This window comes from Ptychodera flava, chromosome 2, assembly GCF_041260155.1.
Source record: "Ptychodera flava strain L36383 chromosome 2, AS_Pfla_20210202, whole genome shotgun sequence".
Lineage (NCBI taxonomy): Eukaryota > Metazoa > Hemichordata > Enteropneusta > Ptychoderidae > Ptychodera > Ptychodera flava.
The window spans coordinates 2,491,420-2,515,919 of NC_091929.1; the positions used below are offsets into that span (position 1 = coordinate 2,491,420).

The following is a 24,500-nucleotide window of genomic DNA, read 5'->3' on the forward strand; positions in this document are numbered from 1 at the left end:
TCACACTTCCTTTATTGGCTTATTTTTCCAAAACAATTGAACAATTTTACTGCCATATTGAATGTTAATACCTGCAAATGCATTTATTCGGACTATTTTGATGAGCGAAAATGTTTGCCAATTCATGTCGAATCTTTTGATCTGTCATTGAAGTAGCACGATTCCTTTCTTTTTTTTATTTTTATTTATAAAGTCTAAACATTATATTATAAATCGATGGTCTGTAGATATTTTTCAATTTAACAGCTGAACGAAGTAGCTGCAAAAAGAATCCATCAACTTTACCATACGTTTTTAGTCCGTCGCCCGATGCAACTCGTTAAAAACGTTGGCACATACCAACTGAAAAGATATAAAACGTTTTCCTGCTTGCACACGGCAGAATGTGAAAACAGCAAATTTAAAAAGTTAAATATTTATCATTCCATTACCGTGAACCAACTTGATTCAATAGGTAAAATTTGAACCATACGTTTGGACACAATAACCGAATCCTAGATGGAAATTTTCAGCTGTATCAGTCAACATGGTACAGAGCAAATGATCGACCAAAAAGCGTCACCAAAACAGTGGAATATTTCAAAAGCATACTCCTGATTCATACAGATTAATCTAGCCTGGATAGTCGATGGCGTCCAAGAAGGTATGCGTCGTTTCTGCCTTCAATGGTATCCCTACTTTCATATATTGGGCGCAGAGTGGGTTTTACTTGTTTTGTTGGGTGGTAACATATCCTGAATATGCTTGATGTAGATAAATACTGGGTCCTGACTGTTCACAGTGACGTGACTTTCAACACCATCCTAGGGGTTCCAGTTTTACTGACTAAAGAAAGTCTTTTGGGAAAACTCGATTGTTTTGTTATAAAAATTGAGCCCACCTTTCTCCAGGTGAGCACAGAGTAGTGCGTATCAAAGGCTTTTACGCAGCCAAACATTTATACGTGTCCTTATAATAATAATCCGATTATGGAAATTAGTTATTGTAATCTGAATTGAAAATGTGACATGAAAATAAAATTTCCATGCATTTGAAGTCTAATATTTAGAGCGACCTTGTCCGGTAACATCATTACAATAACAAAGAACGCCCAGAAACATTCACTAATCTTAAATGCACGGATTGTTAACAATTGCATAGCGCTCCGTCAACGTGGATTTGATATGGTAACTTTTTCAGCATTCCTGGTGTATAGAGTCGTATTTTCGCCTTCCACTTGGCCAGGTCCGTTCCCACCAAATTACTTTGAATCAGCGTATATGAGAGAGAGAGAGAGAGAGAGAGAGAGAGAGAGAGAGAGAGAGGGAGGGAGAGGTGTCATGTTCTGGCTCCAATTTTTACAGCAGAAATACTGAGTTATTTCCAGATTCTACTCATCATTTCAGGAATCAGTTTTTTGTTTTCATCGATGTGATGTCGGTGTATGATAAAAATAAACCATGTCTTGCATTTTACTATCTGCATACAAATGGTTATTCGTCTCTCATATTTGCCCTGTCACTGCATTTTCCTATCGACGTATGTCTCTCTTGGCGTTTCAGTGATTTAAAGAAAGAAATAGATACGGTTCAAGTCGTGAATTTTTAAAAACAACCTTGTCTGCCGCCGTATCTGTGAGTTTTGCTTGATGTAGACAAATACTGTTACTCTTGCTTGCAGTATTTTGTTGAACATTCAACCTCTTTTCACAAATGTTTTCCAAATCCCTTTCTATGACTTGTTGCAAATCGTTTTCTCTTTCGCTGCCAATATTGTCGACACCACAGAATGTTGATCGAACCCGACGCTTCAGTGCCGAAATAAATAAACTTTTGGGAAACCATTAACTACCCTTAAAATTCACATATAACGTTAACTACCTGGTTATAGCATCGGGTGTTCGCATACCGTGTTAAGTTGCCAGATGTTTGTATTGAGGTCAGCACCACGGTACGCCAACAATGTAGATGACGTCAAGTTGAGATCAAAATGATATACTTCCATCACTGAAAAGTGAACCTGTAGTTTTGGTGAGATCTATTACTCTTTGTATAATTCCTGTAGTTAGCGTTGATAATGTCCCATACAGCTTTTCTTTGGCTAGAGCACTGATAAAAACAAACCCTCTCAAACATCAAACATCCTACTGATGAGTGATTGGAATGTCTTAATTATTCTGATTTATAAGTGAAATCTATAACAACTTGACATCTGATAGTTTGGAGTGAAACAGAAACCCAAAACTGCCTTGGTCTACAAAGCTGTTCATCATGATGGGCTATTGTTTCTGGTCCTTGACATTCAGAAAAAGTGATGCGGTGACGCGGTTTTCTTTTTTTACCCCCTTTCTTATTCCTAACAACAATGCTGGTTTGGCACTGTTAATGTAACAGTTGTCTTTTATCACTGTTGCATAACACCTCCGTTTTCTTTTTAGCATTTTTGGACATGCAAACAGGGATATCAAGGATAGCTGTACCGATGAATATGTAACACCCCCCCCCCCAAAAAAAAAAAGAAAAAAAAAATGATGCGCAAGTTCCGAAATGACGTTGGCAGTGACCAGAAACGATCTTTATTGGCCTGATATCTCTGCTGAAATGAAGTTACTGAAATTAACCTTACATGTTACTGAAAACAGACTGTAAGTTACTTCGTCTGATGATTAAATGGACCATGGGTAACCTCATCTGACAACCAGACAGACTATCAGTTACTTCATCTGAAGACCAAATGGACTGTCAGCTATCTCATCTGAGAACCAAACTGCATCAATTACTTTCACAGTGAACTTGTGAAGCCAAAAAATCATACACTAGTTTCTTCAAGAAATACACATGTCACAGATGCACTACACTCCAGTGTACATGATATATGGTCAGTTACCTTATTTAGGATTTGAATCAATTAAAAGCAGGCTGGTTTATATTTCAACAAGTCAATTCCATATTCAACATTCTTTGCATCCACTCAAAATTCTGAGAGATAATAAATGGCTAAGTCGTTACATTGTAAAACACAACAATTCAACACAAAATTAATTTTCTCATACAGCCTGTTGAGTTGACAAGCTTAACAGTGTGTATCTCATCTCAATATAATTTGGCAAGTTGAACAAGAAACTGTATTGATATTATAAACAAAATTGGTGGAAAAAATCATCAATACTTAGAGCTGTTAGCCCTTTAACGTCAATCAGAAGAAATGTCATTGCACAGAGTAATACTGTTGTGTACTTTTTCTATGAACATATTTCTATGCATGTTATGCTGTTATAATTGGGCTGTATTTCAAATCAATAGAAAGGTGTATCTTTAAGTTCAGCTTCAACTGAATAATGTCATATGCAATTCTAATGATCAAAAATTCCAATTAAATACATATGTTGAAGCATAAAGTTGAAGCAAAACACAGTCCGTTGTCATGCTAAAAATCTGTCCATGCCAAAATTTTGTACTTGATTTATTTTTTGTCACGCTAAAAAATTTGTAAATGCCAAAACTTTGTACTTGGTTTACATAAGCTAAGTCACTCTTAGAAAATCTATATTGTATTTGTCAAGTGTTGATGTGAGACCATTTAGTACCGTGACTGGTGATATGTAAATTTCCGGCAGGTGACTACATCACTGACATCCTCACAATTTAAAACTTCAAGCAGAGTAACAGAATTAAAGTTTGGTTGCTGATCAACATTCCTTACTAAAATACTAAACTTGAATCCAGACTTTGCTTTACAATTTACTGTTCTTGTTGACAAGAATTCTCTGCAAACCTTGGTGCATTTTATCAGGCAGCTGAACTGGACGATTGGTTTGAGTTGATACAAAAGCATGAGTGCAACTTCCAACAGCACTGGCTGTTTCTTCAAATGATCCCAAGAGGGCACTGTCAAAATGCCCTGTACAGGTGGGAAGTTCATTGTCAGTGTCAGCTCTTTGTGCAAAAACTGCCACAGAGTACTTGACACTGGATCTTCCAATGCGGGAAATGACAAGTCCTGCCAGGGCTACATCAGGATAACTTAATGGTTTCTTGAATGTGCATTCTGTGTGTACCATGTAACCTACAGTGTCTGATGTCTTCAAGTTCATGTTTAATCCACAGTGCTTGATTAGGTATTGGTTGATAATGGCATCAAAGTAGGAGTAGTATATTATGTTGTTTACATGGCCATACAAATCAGTGTCTGAAATCCTAATTTGCATTGGTAGAAAGTATTTGTAGTATCTGCGCTGAAGGGAGGCATCAGAATTCTCACTCTTAGAGTTTCCATAGCAATGACGCACTGTCAAAGCAGATGCAGTGATGTTTCTTTTTGGCACTGTCAGGCGACTGACCATCCTCTGTAGACTTGTTGCCATGGAAACTGTTGACTGTGAATAAAGAAAAATATGAAATTAAAGTTAATCACTTCAAGATACTTTCTAGTAAATATTGAATCACAAAATAATGACAAAATCTGCAAATACTCTTGTTCAAAGGGTGAGTAGACGTGACATTTGCTAAATTTTCACCATCTTTTTTAATCAGTCAACTACAGTTTATTGTGCTCAAAGGTCACTATATTATGTGTGTCTTTTAAATCCATCTTATAATCTATTAGACATTTGAAGGATTGCTGTTATGCCACACAGTATTTACAGGTAGAGACTGTAGCAAGATATCCATGGTTTACATTACAAATTGTATCATGAAGTCCAGCAGCAGTGGTATGGTAACCAACTTGATTTCAGTCAACTTGACCTCACCTAAACCTCTGGACAATATATCTTGTCTATTAAATCATACCATGTATTAATCATACTAAGACCAATTAAAAAAAATAATTGTATGGTTCGGATTACACATTTAAAAAAATAGGCAAGACAGCTGGGGAGTGGTTGTTTGTTTTGTATACTGTGATGTTATTGCAGTTGTTTAATGTAATGTAGCTGTGAATAGTTAGTTACTTCATAACACATTTTCTGAAAGGAAAGCATTGTTCAGTCTAGGTAGTAGATGAAATGACTCACTCATCTTAGATTGATCACATACATGTCAATAAAATGAACACATACGATTTGTTCTCATCGATTACAGTATTTGTCATAACATAGACCCCTGTATAAGTGCCTTCCCTACTTTTACAGAAAATCATGAGAAAGAGCCAATGCTGTACTATCTGATTTGAATACCTTGGTTGCATAAACTTACATTCTGGGTTTAGATTGTGTTATGGCAAGTATGAAGATAATGAAGCATAAATATATTTGCATACAGGTGTAATACTTGTGTCTCAGTTTAGATTCATGAATACAATTACAACTCAACATTATTGCTGAAATTTGTGGATTCTGACTTTTCAGATGGGCACTGAGAAGTAAAACAGCCATACAACTAGTGGGCTAGTCTACCTATGATACTGAAACAGACGCGCCTAGTTATGATGAGGGCTGTCTGGTGTATTAAACTGTATTGTGTGGTAAATCCTTGGGTTACGGTATACTCATAGACCCTCAAAAAATGATGGTCTGTGATTAAGTCCCTCCATCACACTGTCTTTGGTTTACATAATCACAAGGGAATGTATTATCTGTGTGTTTCTGTTAGCTGCCTCCATGCACCCAATATTAACACTTCCAAGTTGTATTAAAGTTCCAGGGAATTTTCAATTCTCAGTGATATCCTTACCCATGCATTCCCCGTCAGAAATATGAATCAAAATTTGAAAATTGTTTCCACAGCCATCAGACCACATAATTGTGTCAATTAATGCTGCTGGAAAGGCACTTGGCAGTGTCAACGTCATGCAACAGTTGCCAGCATACTGGGTCTATCCACAGGGCCTCATAAGTGCCTATTTAAGTCAATATTACAGCGTTTTTCTTTCTTTTTCAATGTTACAAATAATCCAGCTGAAGAACACAACACTTGTGTAGCTGTCTTTTGTGTAGCGTGTATTGGCATGTATAGTGCGTCCTCGTAAATGTGACCTTTAGTTCCGTGACCTCTAGGCCCAGCTCTAGCCATGCCTACTTCCTGCCCTGCCCTCGCTATGCTTACTGTACTAATGTCTGTACACGTGGCCAGAAGGCATGGCCAGAGGAATTGGCTGGAGGTCACGGAACTAAAGGTCGTATTTACATATGATCACATTCCCCATTGAGGGCGCACTATACATGCCAATACAAGCTACACAAAAGACAGCTACACAAATGTTGTGCTCTTCAGCTTTAGGGGAGAACCATTTGATTTCTGGGGGGGTATGGAGGATTTTGAGAAAAAAAATTTGTCACCAGGTGAGAGAGAAGAAAAAAAAAATTGATCCTGTCATGGCCTGAGAAAAAAAAAATTGTCATAACAGACAGAAGAGAAAAAAAAATTGTCACAATGCACCAGAAATAAGCAAAATTTGGAAACCTTATTCTCATGTATTCTTTGCCGGTGCGCCGCCATAGGCGGTGCAAATGTTTTACCACAAGCAATTCTTATGTTTCTTTTCCCAGCACTTATGATATAAGCATGCACTACATGGGTCTACTTTACACCTCAGTACACTCAATGTTTTCCTTCCATTTTCTGACCCAAGAAATCATATTTCAGGATTTCTGTTGCCATATCTCAATGGCATAGGCACTATCTAAAGGAGATTATTTGACTTCTGTAAATTGTGAAAATTTAAAACACAAGACAGGAGTCAATAAACTAGTGTTAAAACCAATATTATTTTCTCAATATGAATTTGTTAGAAAGATGTACCTTGACAATGAAAAATTGAGGAAATATGATGAAATACAATGTGTGAGCCTTGTTTTTCTGACCACAAACACTGGATCGCAAACATACCATATTCAGGCTTTTCATTAGAAGCTGGCAGCTGGAGAAATGACACAAGAAGGTCACAGATTTTCCGTTCCTGTATATTCATTTGTCTTCAGTCTCTGGCAAACAGAACTGTTTTTCACAAATTGTATTGTCATTGTTTGGTTGTTGAATATTGTGACTCAAAAACTGATCATGCAAAAAATGTAAAAAATATCAGTGTTCAATGTCATTTTCAAACAGTTTTACCGAGTGCAAAATAAACTGAAACTCCTCTCAGATTGCACCATTAAACACATCAATTTCTCAAAATTTCCAATACGAGAGGGGGAACCCCCCTCTCGTGCTCTCCCCCCTTGGGGTATTCTAATAGTTTCACTTAGTAAACAAATTAAAAAAACTCTCAGATTGCACCGGACTGCACCATTGCACAATATCTTAAAAAATTCCATGTAAGATAGGGGAAAGCCCCTGTGACACTTCCCCCTAAGCCTCTCTCATGTTCTCCCCCTGTACTTTCAAATTCTGCCCCGTCAGATATCCTAGTGAAAACCCTGTCATAATATCCATCCAAATTAAACAATATACTATATTGTTAGATACTTCGTGATCTTTTATATTTTTATTTTATTGTGACTTTGAATTTCATTTTGATGTGTTCACCTTTTTTGAACCATCATGAGATAACTGATGATTGTCTAGCAGGGTACATCAAGATTTGAAAGGTCTTTACTGTTGCTGTAATTACATGTATTGGTATTTAACTTTTCTAAGTGGGGAATGGTCAAAATTTCAGAGTTAGAGAGGGAGGTTACTCAAATTCATCATGGTTGGTGAAGGGGGAGGGTCACTCGAAATTTCGGAGTTTCAGGCCGTCAATAATGACGGCTCCCTTATATACAACACATTACAAACTTGATGACCAATAAAAAAAATTTGCACTGCTACTCCATTTGGAAAAAAAAAATTGATGCAGGTCTGACAGTAGAAAAAAAAAATTGCTGTCACTCTGACAGGAAAAAAAATTTGCTCCCATACCCTCTTCCTCCATACCCCCCCAGAAATCAAATGGTTCTCCCCTTATTTGTAACATTGAAAAAGAAAGAAAAACGCTGTAATATTGACTTAAATAGGCACTTATGAGCCCCTGTGGTCTATCCTAACTGATAATAGATACAAGCATGAATGTACTAGTAAATAAACGATACAGAGGTGATCAGCAGATGGCCCTATGTGTATGCACACAGTAGCTTGTGTTTACACGGCAGACACCAGATAGGCCGACTGCCCTGCCGTAATAATAATAATAATAATAATAATCTTTATTTATTAGAGTAGCTGAGTTTGCTGTGAAGTCACTGAAAGTTATAGCTCTGACTGCCATTTTTTGCGAAAGAAAGATACTATTGAGATGTGAGGAGTATGTTGAACCCCAAACTTCAAGACCATAAGTGATGTGTGGTAGGATGAAAGTTTTGTACAGAAGAATAAGGATATTGCGTGGTAAAAACTGTCTCAATTTGAAAAGGATGCCAACCTTTTTTCTGATAGTAGAATTAATCATTTTAATGTGCTTTGACCATTTAAGATGTCTGTCCATGTGAATACCTACAAATGATGTCACTTCAACCTCATTGATAACTGTATTATTGATGTGTAGAGTACCATTCAAGAAAATATGTTTGTTATGATTTCTGAAGACAATGTAATTTGTTTTGAGGTAGTTTACAGTAAGTTTGTTAGCCCTGCACCAGTCCACTACAGTATTGAGGTGAATGTCGACAGTATTTAAATTTATATTAACTTGGTTAGCAGGGAAAGTATGAAATAGATTGGTATCGTCAGCAAACAATCTAAAATTGAAGTATGTGGAGGAACGGGCAATGTCATTGATAAATAGTAAGAATAGGGTAGGTCCAAGGACAGATCCTTGTGGTACTCCACATGTAACATTAAGGAATGATGAGGCATTATTATTGACAGAGACTAGTTGGGATCTATTGTGTAAGTAATTTCTGAACCAAAGTAAAGGAAGACCTCGAATACCATAGTGAGAAAGTTTAGAAAGAAGAATTTCATGATTGATTGTATCAAAAGCTTTAGAGAAGTCAAGGAAAATACCGAGTGTTACTTTGCCATTATCAAGTTGTTTGATAAGATAATTGATTAGATTTACAATTGAAAGTTTTGTGCTGTATTTATGACGAAATCCATATTGATGCTCATATAAAATATTGTTTTTTTCTATGTACTGAATTAAGCATGCATTGACAATTTTTTCTAGAATCTTACTTAACAGGGGCAATACTGATATAGGTCTATAATTTCCTGGATCATCTTTTGTGCCTTTTTTAAAGATTGGTGTGACTTTGGCTATTTTTAGAGATTGGGGGAAAATTCCAGTCTGAAATGAAAGATTAAATATATATGCCAAGGGTTTTGATATTATAGCTGCCCCATCAATTATAAGTCTGGCTGGTATTTTGTCATGGCCACATGCCTTTTTTGGATTCAGGGTGCAGATGATGTTATGAACTTCAGATTGTGTAGTGGAGGACATAAAAAGGAATGTGTTTTGGGTTCAGTGAGGTAACTATTAAAGTTTTTATGAGGAGAATCGATGTTGTTGGCAAGGTCAGGTCCAATGTTGACGAAATAATTATTGAATGCATTTACTATGTCAGGTTTTGCTGACAATGTATTATGCACTCCATTTGTCAGTACTCGTAGGCTGTCTGGCAAGGTATTTTTAGCCTTTTCCTCATGACTTCCGAGGACTTGCTTGATAGTTTTCCAAATTACATTGGTATTACCCTTGTTTTCCATAAAAATGCTGTTGTAATACATTTGTTTAGCTTTCCTGAGAACAGTAGACAACACATTTCTAAATTTCTTATATCTATCAACAACAATGACATCAAAGTTTGATTTGAGCACTTTACTATACAATTGTGTTTTGTATTAATTGATATTTTAATTGCATTAGTGACCCATGGTTTCCGGTTTTTCTTTGTACTGCGAATTTGTACATTAATGGGAGCATGTCTATTGCACAACTCATCGAAAACACTCTGAAAATTATTATATGCTTCATTTGCATCCTTACAGTTATAAACTCGATCCCACGGAGCATGAGTTAGATCTTCACAGAAGCGAGTAGAATTGTAGAATTTGTAATTTCTATATGAGACTTTATACTGTTTTGAGAGATTTGTTGTCATATTTTCTATGACAATAAAAACTGGAAAATGATCAGAAATATCTGTAATTAAAGTACCGGCATGAATTGGATACTGTATAATATTAGTGTAGATATGGTCAATTAATGTTTCAGATGAGCTGGTCACTCTGGTAGGTGTAGAAATCAACTGGTGAAAACCAAGGCATTCAAGAGATGTAAAATAGGAATTAACATTAGTTGTATGTGTTCTGGCATCTATATTAAAATCTCCCATTAAAATACATTTAGTTTTATCAAGTTTGAACGTATTTAGCACATCAAGCAGACTAATCTGAAACTCAGAGATATCGGTATTTGGCTTTCTATAGATGATTCCTATTATTATTTTAGTATTATTGACTGATACCTCCAACCAAAGAGACTCTGAATGTATCACATTCTTTTTAATCAATTTATAAACTAATGATGAGTGAATGTACGCCCCAACCCCACCACCCCTACCTGATTCTCGTGAACTGACTTCTAGTGTGTAGCCTTGTATACTATATAGACTTAGATTATCTGTGTCCCAAACCTCTGAAATGCCTGTTATTGCAAATTGAGAGTGAATGATGTCTTCATACAGTAGCTTTAAGCTGTCAACATTTTTTTGTAGAGATCTGATATTGACATGGGATAAGCAGAATGACTTTTGAAATATTGAATTAAAACAATCATCAAAATCGTGTACTCATGGAGTCTAATGTACGTATCCACAAGCTACTGTGGTGAAGGCTCAGCTATTGGCTATAAGCCCTCCCCCTCCAAGCTAGTAGTAGGGAGGGGCGTGGCCGAACACTCGCGAAATACAGAGAGAGTTGGTTTACTGTCGTGTCACAATCACAGGTGCTTGTGGCATGGCTGGTAGTCTGCTCGATCGATCCCTCCTCTGCTTGGTCAATCAATTAATCGTGTTCTCGGTTTTGCATTCTCGATTGATCGATCAGAAACACTATATACCCAACGACCAGCACCCGTGGTCACTACTGCAGTACAGTAGCTCGAGGTTTTGCCTGGGTATTTGGGTCGGACGGCAAAACCAGGTTTTTGCCGTCCGACCCAAATACCCAGGCAAAACCTCGAGCTACTGTACTGCAGCACCCGTGGTCACTACTTTGCCGTTTGGCTTTGATCATTTGTGGAGGGACCGTGCTTCATAAACCTCGATCAAACGTGCAAGATTTTGCCGTAGTTGTGGATCACGAAAGACAAGAGGTCACGTTCAGATCCTCTGCAATCACTACAATTTCACACTCACTTTGTTGACTCCGCAATTGCAAACTACTAGCTGTCCTGTCCCGTTCGATGCAAGCCTTGGTCCTTGGTACCGCTTGCATGCAGCCTCAGCTGACGACCTGATTTGAACAGCTGTCCGAGGTCCATGTCCGAGGTCAGTTTTTGCGATAGTGACAGCGCCACCACAGGTAGGAATGACGCTACCAACAGTTACAGACACAAACAAGAAGATGTTTTCCATACAAACTCTGTAATTTGTAAAAAGGAATGTGAGTTTACCATGCACAAAATTTGATTTGATAGACCTACACACGCATGACGGGACTATAAATGCATGCATGATACGGGGAACACGCGTACACGCAAGGTTTGGAGAGCAGACACGGAAATTGAGAATATTTATAAGGGAAGACCATAGGGGCCTCGATCTCCGATGATGATGATGATGATGGTGATGATGATGATGATGATGATGATGATGATGATGATTAAATATTTAAAAATGAAGATATATAAAAATATATTTGGACTCAGTAAATTTGTTGTTGTTATTATTTTTGCTGTTGTTGATAGTATTTGTAGAAAAGAAGAAAGTATGGGCTGCAAAAATTCAATACAACCTATATTATACACATGCGCATGCAACAGTATTGAATTTTGCAACGCATGTGTGTAGTTAGGCCGTATTGAATTTTGCAACGCATACTTTGTTCTTTCTGCAAATACTATCAACAACAACAGCAACAGCAACTTTACTGAGTCCAAATATATTTTTATTTTTCTTCAATTTTTTAATACATGTATCTAATCATCATCATCATCATCATCATCATCATCATCATCATCGAAGATCGATGCCTCTATGGGAAAACATGGGATTTAGAGTGAATAGCGCTGTTCACGGTTACAGGTTTGTTACTAAATATAGCTGTACCCGCGCGACATCGGACACGCAGCTTGAAATGCGGACAAATTTTATCAATGTTGCATACATGGCCGTTTTTGCAGCTTGTACTCTGAGTCATGAATATGCCTTTTGGTATATATGTTACACTAGCAGTCGCCTACTAAGATGTGTTTTCGTCGTTTTTGCATGCGTAATTTTCAAAAGCGTAATCTAAAAATGCGGACAAATATTTATTTTTGCATATTAATGAGAGAACAGTGACGTAAACTGTGTGTGTGTGTGTGGGGGGGATTTAAACTTAAAACGTGTAAGACCATACCCCTATAGACCCTCGAGGGTCTATGGTAAGACCAACACTGTTTTTGGGGGGAATAAAAACGCCAAGATCAGTAGAAAAAAACACGAACGCACTGAAACAGCAAACAAGAACAAAAATCGATGAAGGTAAACTTGGGTTTCAGGAAGAAGAACGAAATGTAACAAAGGCAAACTTGGGTTTGAAGAACAACAATGCAACTTTAAGTGAAGGAAACGGGTTTGAAGAACACCAACGTAAAAGAAAACTGGGTTTTCAAAAATACTGAAGGCCTAATCTAGTAATGTTAATATCGTCTTGTATTGAAGCTACAAGTGGCAGAATATAAGTCAGGTCGTTGAAAGTTAAATTTAGATTTTGACCTAAGAAATCCTTTAAACAGACTTTAAAGTGATTCAATACAAAAAATGAGAATATATAAATGTCTGGAGAAATTTGCCCATGAGACCATATTCCCACCAAAAGTTCCAGGTGGTTTGTGAGATATGTCCGTCAACAGAGAACGGTACACAGCATGCGGAAAAAGCTATGACATTTCTAAGCCCGTCTTCGATCGAGTCCAATGGACTTGAACCGCTTTTGACTGTCAGCTTATGGTGTCCAATCCATGCCAAAATTACTACTTTGATTTTACAACACAACATGCCATTCCGAATTCTATTTACAATTCAACATGCTATTTCACAACTCAACATGCTATTTGACAACACATCATGGACTTCCAAATCCTATTTTACAACTCAACATGCTCTTCCCAATTTCATTTGACAATTCAACATGCTATTTCACAACTCAACATGCTATTTGACAACACATCATGGACTTCCAAATCCTATTTTACAACTCAACATGCTCTTCCAATTTCATTTGACAACACATCATGGACTTCCAAATCCTATTTTACAACTCAACATGCTCTTCATTTGACAATTCAACATGCTATTTCACAACTCAACATGCTATTTGACAACACATCATGGACTTCCAAATCCTATTTTACAACTCAACATGCTCTTCACAATTTCATTTGACAACACATCATGGACTTCCAAATCCTATTTTACAACTCAACATGTTCTTCCCAATTTCATTTGACAATTCAACATGCTATTTCACAACTCAACATGCTATTTGACAACACATTATGGACTTCCAAATCCTATTTCACAATTCAACATCCCATTCTAAAGCTAGCTCTGCGGAGCAGGGCATGTTACTGGCTATCGAACAAGATTCAAAATGGCGGACGCGAAATGGTCCCCTCGCACAGAGAGAGAAATGCGAACTTTGCACAAGTCTAAAAACGCAGCTTAGTACATTGTGTATCTAAACAAAATGAGCGTGCTCGAAAACTAGGATCGATCACGATTATAAATTAAAAATTGCCTGTTTTTGGAAAAAAAGAAACTGCGCGCTGCAATCAGCAGTTTTGTCTATTGTGCACCGTGCGTGGGAGGCTTATCGTGAAAGACCGAGATTTACTATATGGCGCATCTGATATGGTCCCATCGCATAGAGAGATGAAAATAGGCTTTGTCTAAGTTCAAAAGCACAGCTTAGCTCATCGTGCATCTAGACAAGTTGAGCGTGCTCAAAATAGGAGATCGATCACGATTTTTGGGTGAAAAAACCGATTGTTTTCGGTGGAGAAACTGCGTGTTGCAACCAGTGGTTGGTTTTGCCTATGGCGGTCAGCAGGGCTGTGGTGGAGGCCTTTAGCGGCAAGGGGTGGACCATTGGGGAGTGGAAAATTTTCGAAAAAAAAATTCCCCACAAATTTCAATAAAAATAATCAGCCAAAGAAACTTGAGAAAAACAGATGACGCACTTAGGTAAAAGGAAAAAAAAATCCGTCAAAATTCTGAAACATTTTTATTTTAGTCTGCATCAGATACCTACTATGATTCTTTGGCCAAGAAAGGGGGGGAAGGGGAGATCTGAAGGGTATAATCGTGGCCAGTAAATGAAGTAACTTTTGTATTTTATAACTTTTTGTTTTGTTCATCATATGTTTTTCTTTCACTGAAGTTTGGCATCGTAAAGTAATTCGAGATATAAGATAATATAAAAATCATATATGTGATATCGATTGTTAACAACTGTATTGTGGGTCTTTACACTATGATTAATTAACAAGAATTCAACAATTCAGGCAGCTTGCATCGGTACATAAAATAGGAAATATTCACCAACCATATGACAAACAATCACTTTCTTTGTATTTCACTATTCAACGAAACTGATTTCCATTGTAATGTTTAAACTTTATTTTACAATTAAACATTACAAATCCGTATTTTTCTTTTCAAAATTTCATTTGTACACTTGTCTTGACGGTTTCGCTTTTCTTTCTAATTCCACATAATATCCCTCGTCATATACACAGGCTTGCAATTGAGATATTTCATACTCAGCTTGCTGGAGATTGGTCACTACATCATCATTTATGATACCATGACCAGTGCCGTTCAGAACAACAACAAGCCGGAGCAGTGTTACCATTCTTCGGTGTAGCCCATCATACTCATGATCGGTACTTTCTAACTCTCTTTCCAATAGCTGTATTTTCTCTGTGATGGTCTGCCTGATGAAGGCTGTGTTACGTGAACGATTCAATTCAATGATTATCATAAGTAGCGAGCAGCCATGACAACTGACAACTAAGCCTCAGCAAGCGGAGATGTAAAATACGAATATGGGGCCAGACAAGGTCAAAGCTCTGTTGGAACGGACTTCGCGAGAAAGACTTGTGGATAACAACCGATAGAGGTCGCTGTAATGTCGCTATCCGTATTCTTCTGCACTATTGCATTTCACACGCACGGTATTCAACCGTCAAGACAAGTGTACAAATGAAATTTTGAAAAGAAAAATACGGATTTGTAATGTTTAATTGTAAAATAAAGTTTAAACATTACAATGGAAATCAGTTTCGTTGAATAGTGAAATACAAAGAAAGTGATTGTTTGTCATATGGTTGGTGAATATTTCCCATTTTATGTACCGATACAAGCTGCCTGAATTGTTGAATTCTTGTTAATTAATCATAGTGTAAAGACCCACAATACAGTTGTTAACAATCGATATCACAGATATGATTTTTATATTATCTTATATCTCGAATTACTTTACGATGCCAAACTTCAGTGAAAGAAAAACATATGATGAACAAAACAAAAAGTTATAAATAAAAAAGTTACTTCATTTACTGGCCACGATTATACCCTTCAGATCTCCCCTTCCCCCCCTTTCTTGGCCAAAGAATCATAGTAGGTATCTGATGCAGACTAAAATAAAAATGTTTCAGAATTTTGACGGATTTTTTTTTCCTTTTACCTAAGTGCGTCATCTGTTTTTCTCAAGTTTCTTTGGCTGATTATTTTTATTGAAATTTGTGGGGAATTTTTTTTCGAAAATTTTCCACTCCCCAATGGTCCACCCCTTGCCGGCTAAAGGCCTCCCACCACAGCCCTGCTGACCGCCATAGGCAAAACCAACCACTGGTTGCAACACGCAGTTTCTCCACCGAAAACAATCGGTTTTTTTCACCCAAAATCATGATCGATCTCCTATTTTGAGCACGCTCAACTTGTCTAGATGCACGATGAGCTAAGCTGTGCTTTTGAACTTAGACAAAGCCTATTTTCATCTCTCTATGCGATGGGACCATATCAGATGCGCCATATAGTAAATCTCGGTCTTTCACGACAAGCCTCCCACGCACGGTGCACAATAGACAAAACTGCTGATTGCAGCGCGCAGTTTCTTTTCCAAAAACAGGCAATTTTTAATTTATAATCGTGATCGATCCTAGTTTTCGAGCACGCTCATTTTGTTTAGATACACAATGTACTAAGCTGCGTTTTTAGACTTGTGCAAAGTTCGCATTTCTCTCTCTGTGCGAGGGGACCATTTCGCGTCCGCCATTTTGAATCTTGTTCGATAGCCAGTAACACTGCCCTGCTCCGCAGAGCTAGCTTTAGAATGGGATGTTGAGTTGTAAAATAGGATTTGGAAGTCCATGATGTGTTGTCAAATAGCATGTTGAGTTGTGAAATAGCATGTTGAATTGTCAATGAAGAGCATGTTGAGTTGTAAAATAGGATTTGGAAGTCCATGATGTGTTGTCAAATAGCATGTTGAGTTGTGAAATAGCATGTTGAATTGTCAAATGAAGAGCATGTTGAGTTGTAAAATAGGATTTGGAAGTCCATGATGTGTTGTCAAATGAAATTGGGAAAAGCATGTTGAGTTGTAAAATAGGATTTGGAAGTCCATGATGTGTTGTCAAATAGCATGTTGAGTTGTGAAATAGCATGTTGAATTGTCAAATGAAATTGGGAAGAGCATGTTGAGTTGTAAAATAGGATTTGGAAGTCCATGATGTGTTGTCAAATAGCATGTTGAGTTGTGAAATAGCATGTTGAATTGTAAAATAGAATTCGGAATGGCATGTTGTGTTGCAAAATCAAAGTAGTAATTTTGGCATGGATTGGACACCATAGTCAGCTGTCCTGATCCTCATGATCACACAGTCGTATCGAGGCTTGAGAACACGACAGTAGTCAAAAGCGAAACGCCTAATTGAGGGTGAAAGGTTAAAGGTTATGTATGCCGCATGCGCAGTTTGTCAATAAGCTACAAATATGGCGGATCACATGGCGGTAAATTTGGGTAAGTAATCAAGGTCTGTCTGGATATTACCGTTTTTAAGGTTTTTATGGGGTCTGGATAAAATTTGACCATTTCCCATCTAATTACAGTTTTATTTATCCTCCTAACTTTCTTACAGCTACGTTTTATTCTCTCAAGATTGAATTATTACCGTAGCTGTAACATACTCCCGAGGGTTTCGAGACGTTTCGGCACTGACGATGTTCGCTTGGTGTGCAGTGAAATTTGTTGATCGATGCTCAATGTCCATCTGTTTCTTGGCAATCGCTATTTTAGTAGTAACATGGCATGACTTTGGTTGGTTATCTAGGACCTCTGGGGTCATAGAACGGTACCGAAACGTCTTGAGTCCCGGGGCCAAACGACTTGGGGCTAAAAATACGGGACCGGACTGTAACGGTTCAGCAGCAAGGCACACTAGACCAAAATGGGGATTCTCTCCCAATCGGGAGAAAATCTCCCGATCGGGAGACTTCCTAGATATTTTACATGTATTTAGATACAGCTACTCGATGACAGTTTTTCTCAAAAATGACAGAAATCTCCCGATCGGGAGACTTTGTCCAAAATGTGTAACAGTTTCAAAATGTTAATGTAGGGATTTGACATGAAATTGATAGACAGTTACAATAATAATAAATTACATATCAAAAGAAAGCTCTCTTCAAGACCAATTGTTTGCTTTTCGTTTGATGAAAATCGGTTCAGTACATGCAGAGATATCTCCTGTTGAATTTGAAAAAAATCGGCTTCCTATTTAGAAATTATGCCATGGTAGACACCTGGAGTTATCATTACAACCAGGTGACCCCCATATTGAACATTGTTTGAAGAAACTAGAATTGCAATTTCTAGTGTTTTTTGCAATAACTCAAGCATTTCTTATTGAAAATTGATGAAAGTTTTTGTGGATATTGCCGATGAAATGTTCAATGGTTTAGAATGCTGTTTACAAGGTTACCTGGTAAACAAATAAACAATACCTGTAAACAATCAAATAATACCTGTGACATTGATCACTGTATGCATTATGTATTGTGAACATCAACAGAAATATGATAATCATATCCATCATATTTACTTTGCATATATGAAAAATGTTAAGATTTGTTTACAAGGTAAACAAATAAACAGCAATACCTGTAAACAATCAAATGATACCTGTGACGTTGATCACTGTATGCAATTTGTATTGTTAACATCAACAGAAATATGACAATCATATTCCATCATATATACTTTGCATATATGAAAAATGCTATTTAGAATTATGTTTACAAGGTAAACAAATAAACAGCAATACCTGTAAACAATCAAATGATACCTGCGATGTTGATCACTGATTCAATTTGTATTGTTAACATCAACAGAAATATGATAATCATATTCCATATTTACTTTGCATTTATGAAAAATATTAAGAATGTTTACATAGCAAACAAATAAACAACTCTTGTAAACAAATGTTTCTGTTAGTCGCCATGCCTGATCGGTTCTATACACAAGACAGTGAAACAGAAAATACACAATACTAAACATTAAACGCAAATACAGCAAAAAACAGGATGGTTGAACAGTCTCATATACACTACGTTTACTTTTTTGTACGTGGCACACAAGTTTTTTAGATAACATTGTAGATAAGAAGAACCGACTCATTTGAGTGTCTGGACTGAACACACAAGGGAATTGCTAAATTACTGAGTGTGTTGATAGTAGAGACTGAAGTTAATTAGTACAGCACTCTGGCTAAAAAACCATAAAACAATGTATTCGTACTGATGCCAATCTGTTTTTATAGACACACAAGGATAAACAGTGGAGTGGAGTGTTACATGATTAGTATTTTACTCAAATGAGTCGGTTCTTCTTATCTACAATGTTATCAACAGAACTTGTGTGGGACATTCAAAAACGTAAACGTAATGTATATGAGACTGTCCAACCATCCTGTTTTTTGCTGTATATGAACGATGTTGTGGAGTTGCTTTCCCTTTACCAGTGTTGTCCTTATATTTAAAAGTAGCCGGGTAATTTAGGAAAGTAGGCGGTGGAGCGCGAGGGAGCGAAGCGACCGAGCGGCGAGTGAGCGTAGCGAACGAGGGGGGGAGAGGCGCGAGAGGGGGGTCTCCCCCTCTCGCAAGGCGAAAAATGAAATTTTTGAGTGGAAATGGTGTTCTCTGGTGGCATCTGAGGTGACATTTAGCTGAGACTGAAACAGTGCTTTTGTTGTGTGTCTTAGACGTGGCTCACATACAACAAAACAAACAAACATGATTTTGTTTTGTTTGTATTATTTATGACACACATGGTTTTATTTGCAGTGAAGATTTAACATTTAATCGTAAATCACCTGCTGTCTACTCATTTCATTGCTCAACAAAACAAACAAACATGATTTTGTTTTGTTTGTATTATTTATGACACACATGGTTTTATTTGCAGTGAAGATTTAACATTTAATCTTAAATCACCTGCTGTCTACTCATTTCATTGCTCATTTCCCATTCTTCATAACCACATAGTAGTTTCCCCCCATAGTTGACATCACAGAGTTTAAGGGCAGCTGTCGCTTCTCGGAGTTCCATTCGGAGGGCGTCCAAGTTTGTTTGTATTGATTCAGCTGTTGCTGCAAGTGTACCCTGATCATCACTTTGACTGGCAGTCACTTTTGGTAATTTTGGTAGTTTTCTTCTACTTCTTACCATCTTCCATTCCTTCACTGCCTCTTTCATAAGGACTTCACATTCAGGAGTGTTAACACTGGGACCATTAATTGTCACATGCAGTAAGACGTTCAGCATGCTGCTGTCTAGCCTATTTCTCAATCTGGTCTTTATCCGTTTCACAGCACTTGCCCCTCTTTCTGGCCAAGCATTTGACATGGGTATAGTGATGCATATTTCCCCTATCCAACTCAGCAGTGGGTATATTTCCTGAATTTTCACCAGTTTTACGATAGCTAAGTCTGTAGCAGTTAAAGACTTTGAGGCTTTAGCTAAGGCTACACACTCGGGCTTCCAATCAAGTAGATGGTACTTAAAGCTACGCCACTCAGATAGAAGCTGACACTTCTTGGCATCTTGCTCAACTGCTTCTAATGCTTGGAAATAGTGAGATCCAATTGCATCGATGTGGTTATCACCATATGTTTTGAAGGCAGGATGTGATTGTGCTGGTATCTTTGCTGGGTCAAACACTGTAAAGCTAGTTAGAATTGGTAACGACTGCTCAAACCGGTTATCAATGTTTTCAACCAGCTTGTTCACATACTTCACCAACAATGACTCAAGCTGCTGAGTTATATGTGGGGTTAAATTCATCTCTGACATGCTTTCAACATCCCTCTCCAGTTCTTGTCTTAATTTAGTTATAGGTGTTTTAGTCTCTACGACTTGCTGAAGTTTGTCTTTGGTGTACTCGATTGTGGGCTTTATGCGTGAGAAATCCACATTTCCTCTTTGAAAGGATTTGCTCAGCATACACAGAGATGGGAGTATCTCTCTTAAAATATACAGTGCACCAAGAAACTTGCAGTTCTTGATCTTCATCAAGAGACCTTTAGCAGTTGGGTCTGCATCAAGCTTCTTCAATGCCAGTAAGATACAGACAAAATTCTCACATGCCGAATCCACAGATGCACCAAAGCTAAGCCACCTGGTTTGGCATGCTTTCTTCAAACGTTTTAACAAAACAGTCTCGGTCTTGTCTGAGAAGGTAAGTCCCTTAAGTTCTTTCTGTAAATTGAGGAATATGGACATCCTTTTTGGGGAGTTTTGAAAGAAATACCACAACTGTCGTAAACAATTCTCAACTTCCGCAATGTAGTAAATGTCCTTGACTGTACTTGTGCATGCCAGGGCTAAACGATGGCAGACACAGTGAACTGACAGCAGTACATTATTCAAATCTCTCTTCAGCCTAGTTGCTACACCATTCACTTTACCGGTCATAACACTGGCCCCATCACTTACGAATGATGTCATCTTCTCTTTATCCATTCTAGATCTTCTAACTTACTCTCTATAATGCTGGACAGTGTCTCAGCATCAGCAGAAACGCTATCCTCCAGTACATTTGCAGCAAACAGAAAACTTGTTTTCACTGTATCTGATTCTTTACTCAAATACTGTATGAAGCAAATCATTTGACTGACAACTGAAACATCTGTTGCCTCATCAGCAAGCAGGCCAAAACAGGTCCCTGCTTTATTTGCTTCAATATTTGTACTTGCAAGGTTTTCCCTAATACTAGGAACATTTCCCGTATTGACCTAGTTGAAGAATATGTGAAATATTTCAGTTTTGAAACACCCAACATTTCCACCAACTGCAAAAGGGACTTGATCTTTCTGTTTGCAATTTCTTCTTCATCAGCCAATAAATGGCAGTGAAGGCTATCACTAGTACATCATCTGAGTGCTGTTCACTCTCATCTACTTGTTTCTGGAAAGTGGAAACTCTCTGCAACAATTCTATGCTGATTGCTTCCCTATGATGTTTACTGTTACTGTGTTCTATGAGTGCTTCAAGCCGAAAGCGAGTAGAAGGATCACGATTATATACTTTGGTCTTGTTGTGCTTGTTTACCATATCATGTTTCCTACAGATATAACAGTAAACTCCATCACCTTCTACAAATATGCACCAATATTGGGATGTGGCCTCACAATAAGATGTGCTATTTCTGAAAATCCAGGCGTGTTGGAATTTACTTCTTTTATCCAGTTGTGACATCCGTTTAACTTCAGATGAGTGATACCACAGCAACCAGTTTTTGAGCAAAGATCATGGTGATGTAATATACTACCTTCTGGAAATAACTTTTTTACATCTTCTGATACATCGGTTGCATATATACTGGATTTCAACTCGATAGAAGACTCTGCAGCTGAAGATGTAGGGAGTTTTAACTGCTTATCTTTCACCATATTGCACTCAGCAGACTCAGATTGTACATTAGAGGAGAGATCAGGCTGTTTAGCGCTTGATAGAACTTCGTCATCGATATCTAATGTTTGAGAGAAATGTACAGATAACTAAATCAGAACCCCGGACTCACTCAAAAAAAGCTAAAATTAATATCAGAAAGAATACACTCTAAGTACAATCTCCATTAAAGTTAATACTAGTAAGTATTCACCTTCTGGCCCACCTATAACTTTTTATATTGTTTTCATGATGATATTAAAAAAAGACATTCAATTCAATCAGAAGAGAGGCCATGTGAAAAGACGGATGTCGGATACAAAACTTAATTCTTTAACTTTTGCCCCACTCCTTGAAACTTAATTGATGAATATTTATCAGATGTTCCCATAATTTCTTTACTGTGATGATTCCAATCATACTTATAAACGAAATCAGGATGGAAAATTCAAAATACAGACAGTATTCTAATAAAAACACATTCGCTTTTGTTAAAAAAAAATCGGTGCGATAATTCACTGTAGCAGTGTTCGCATTTACGAAAAAAATGCGTTATAGAACGTATGCGTTATAGAAAATTAGAGAAAAAATGCGTAGAGAGTCGCCGAGTGTAGTCTGAAAAATCGGCATCGTCGAGTCAGAGGCATGTTACAATGTCAGCTGTGCCTATATGAACTTAGGGGCCGTCGATAATAAAAGCTGACGCACAAGAAACGTAATTCCTTCGTTTTACTTGAAACCCCCTCCCTGCCCCCTCAAAACGAAGTTCTTATGCAAAATCAATTTCGTATTATGATGCCGTTTCTGGCAAACCCACACGTACCTCTCCGATCCGCACGCCCATGAAAAAATACCGAAAGGGCACATTAATTAATAAAACCTCCACTTTACGCGTTCCACTTTTTAAGACAGAATATTTAAATGTATTTCGCACGTATGAAATGTTTCACATACATTTTTACGTTGAAAACGCATAGAAGTTTTTTTTTTCACATTCATGTCTTTTCGTTTTCTTTTCTGTCTCCGTATTTTGTGGTCATTGTTCGCGATGAACGCGAAGGTAGTTTGCGTTCTCGCTGCAAAGTTGCACTTCGAAAACAATAGAAAATCCTTATGCGATTTTGACACACACAAAACGAAATGAGCTTTTACCTCCTCCCCCCCCCAAACGAAAGAATTACGTTAGTCGTGCGTCAGCTTTTATTATCGACGGCCCTTACTACGTTGCTAATTTTCAGGCGAGCGATATTTTCTGAAACTTATGACACAAAATGAGTGATTGACAGAAATGTTGCAACAAATTAAATGCAAACCGCGCACGATCATCGCGTCTCGCTGTCCCCAAATTTGATCAAAACGGATATCTGCATGTCGTCGAAGGAAATACTTCTATTTTCTTTCAAATCCGTGAAAAATGATACAGAGGATCAATCGAAAGACACTATCGGGCAACCCAACATGGAGAACATGGAGAGGCGCAGTAAAATTGAACCAATGCCTGAATCCACGATGTATTTGTCCTGTTGTCTTGAATAACAGGGGATCAGCACCACGGTGAAGCCGTGAACCATGACGATGATGCGCCGTTCGGCAACATACATACCCGTTACCGTGGATTCTAGTACGTAAAAATAATCGATGAAAATAAAATACCCATTCAAATAAACAGTTGTTTCTAAAAAATCAGTCCTAGCTCATTTTTTTAGACTACAAAATGCGTCGGTATTGCTCTGAGAATAACTTGATTTGTTGAGAAGATCATACTCTCAGTGACGTTGGCAGCCAGCACGGCGGCGGAAAACTAGCTGCAGTCTCATGAACTTCGAATCGTCGATCAAAATCACATCTTTTCGACGCTTTTCTCTCATAAATTCACCGAAATTGAAGTTTTTCATACATAAACTAAATGTATTTTTGGAATCAAGTATACCTTTCGAACGGGCTTTCTTCGGGAAAAAATATTCCATCGGCAAGGTGCCAGTGGCCGACGTTACATTTCTTTTTGACGCCATCTTTTAAAGTGACCTAAGATCATTAGATTACCTTCATACTAATCAACCAATCGCACTGCTCGTAACAAGGCAACACCATAGGCGCGGCCATCAGCCAATCACAATATTTAACAAATAAAAGATCGGGCGCAAAAAGCCACAATTGGGTATTTAGAAACTGTTTTATGTTTGTGCAGTTCCGTGCGGGGAAGGGGGTCGCGAAACTGCTAATCGTGCGTGTGCCGTCTGACAGCTGGCAGTGCAATCCCGAAATTACAGGTCTATAAAAATAATCTAATACGGTAAAAGTAGCCGGGAAAAAATGCAAAACAGCCGGGTTATTTACCCGGCACCCGGCTTCTAAGGACAACACTGCTTTACTGGTAAAGAACAAATTAATAATCTACGGCCTTGTTCTTCTGAGAGAACCAAAATAGTCCCCTTCT

General features: G+C 37.7%; 2 protein-coding genes across 2 annotated transcripts in view; one reads left to right on the forward strand and one right to left on the reverse strand.

Moving 5' to 3' along the window:
- The window catches only part of LOC139151373 (putative diacyglycerol O-acyltransferase MT1468), a 388,693-nt gene that overhangs the window by 296,483 nt on the left and 67,710 nt on the right, over positions 1-24,500 (reverse strand). The gene's annotated exons all lie outside the window — the stretch shown is intronic.
- Positions 16,996-24,500, forward strand: part of LOC139123701 (nuclear pore complex protein Nup205-like) — a 38,711-nt gene continuing 31,206 nt past the window's right edge. Inside the window, 1 exon segment of the mRNA XM_070689866.1 lies at positions 16,996-17,135. Within this exon segment, the coding sequence (XP_070545967.1) occupies positions 17,108-17,135 (28 nt within the window). The 5' untranslated portion in view covers positions 16,996-17,107.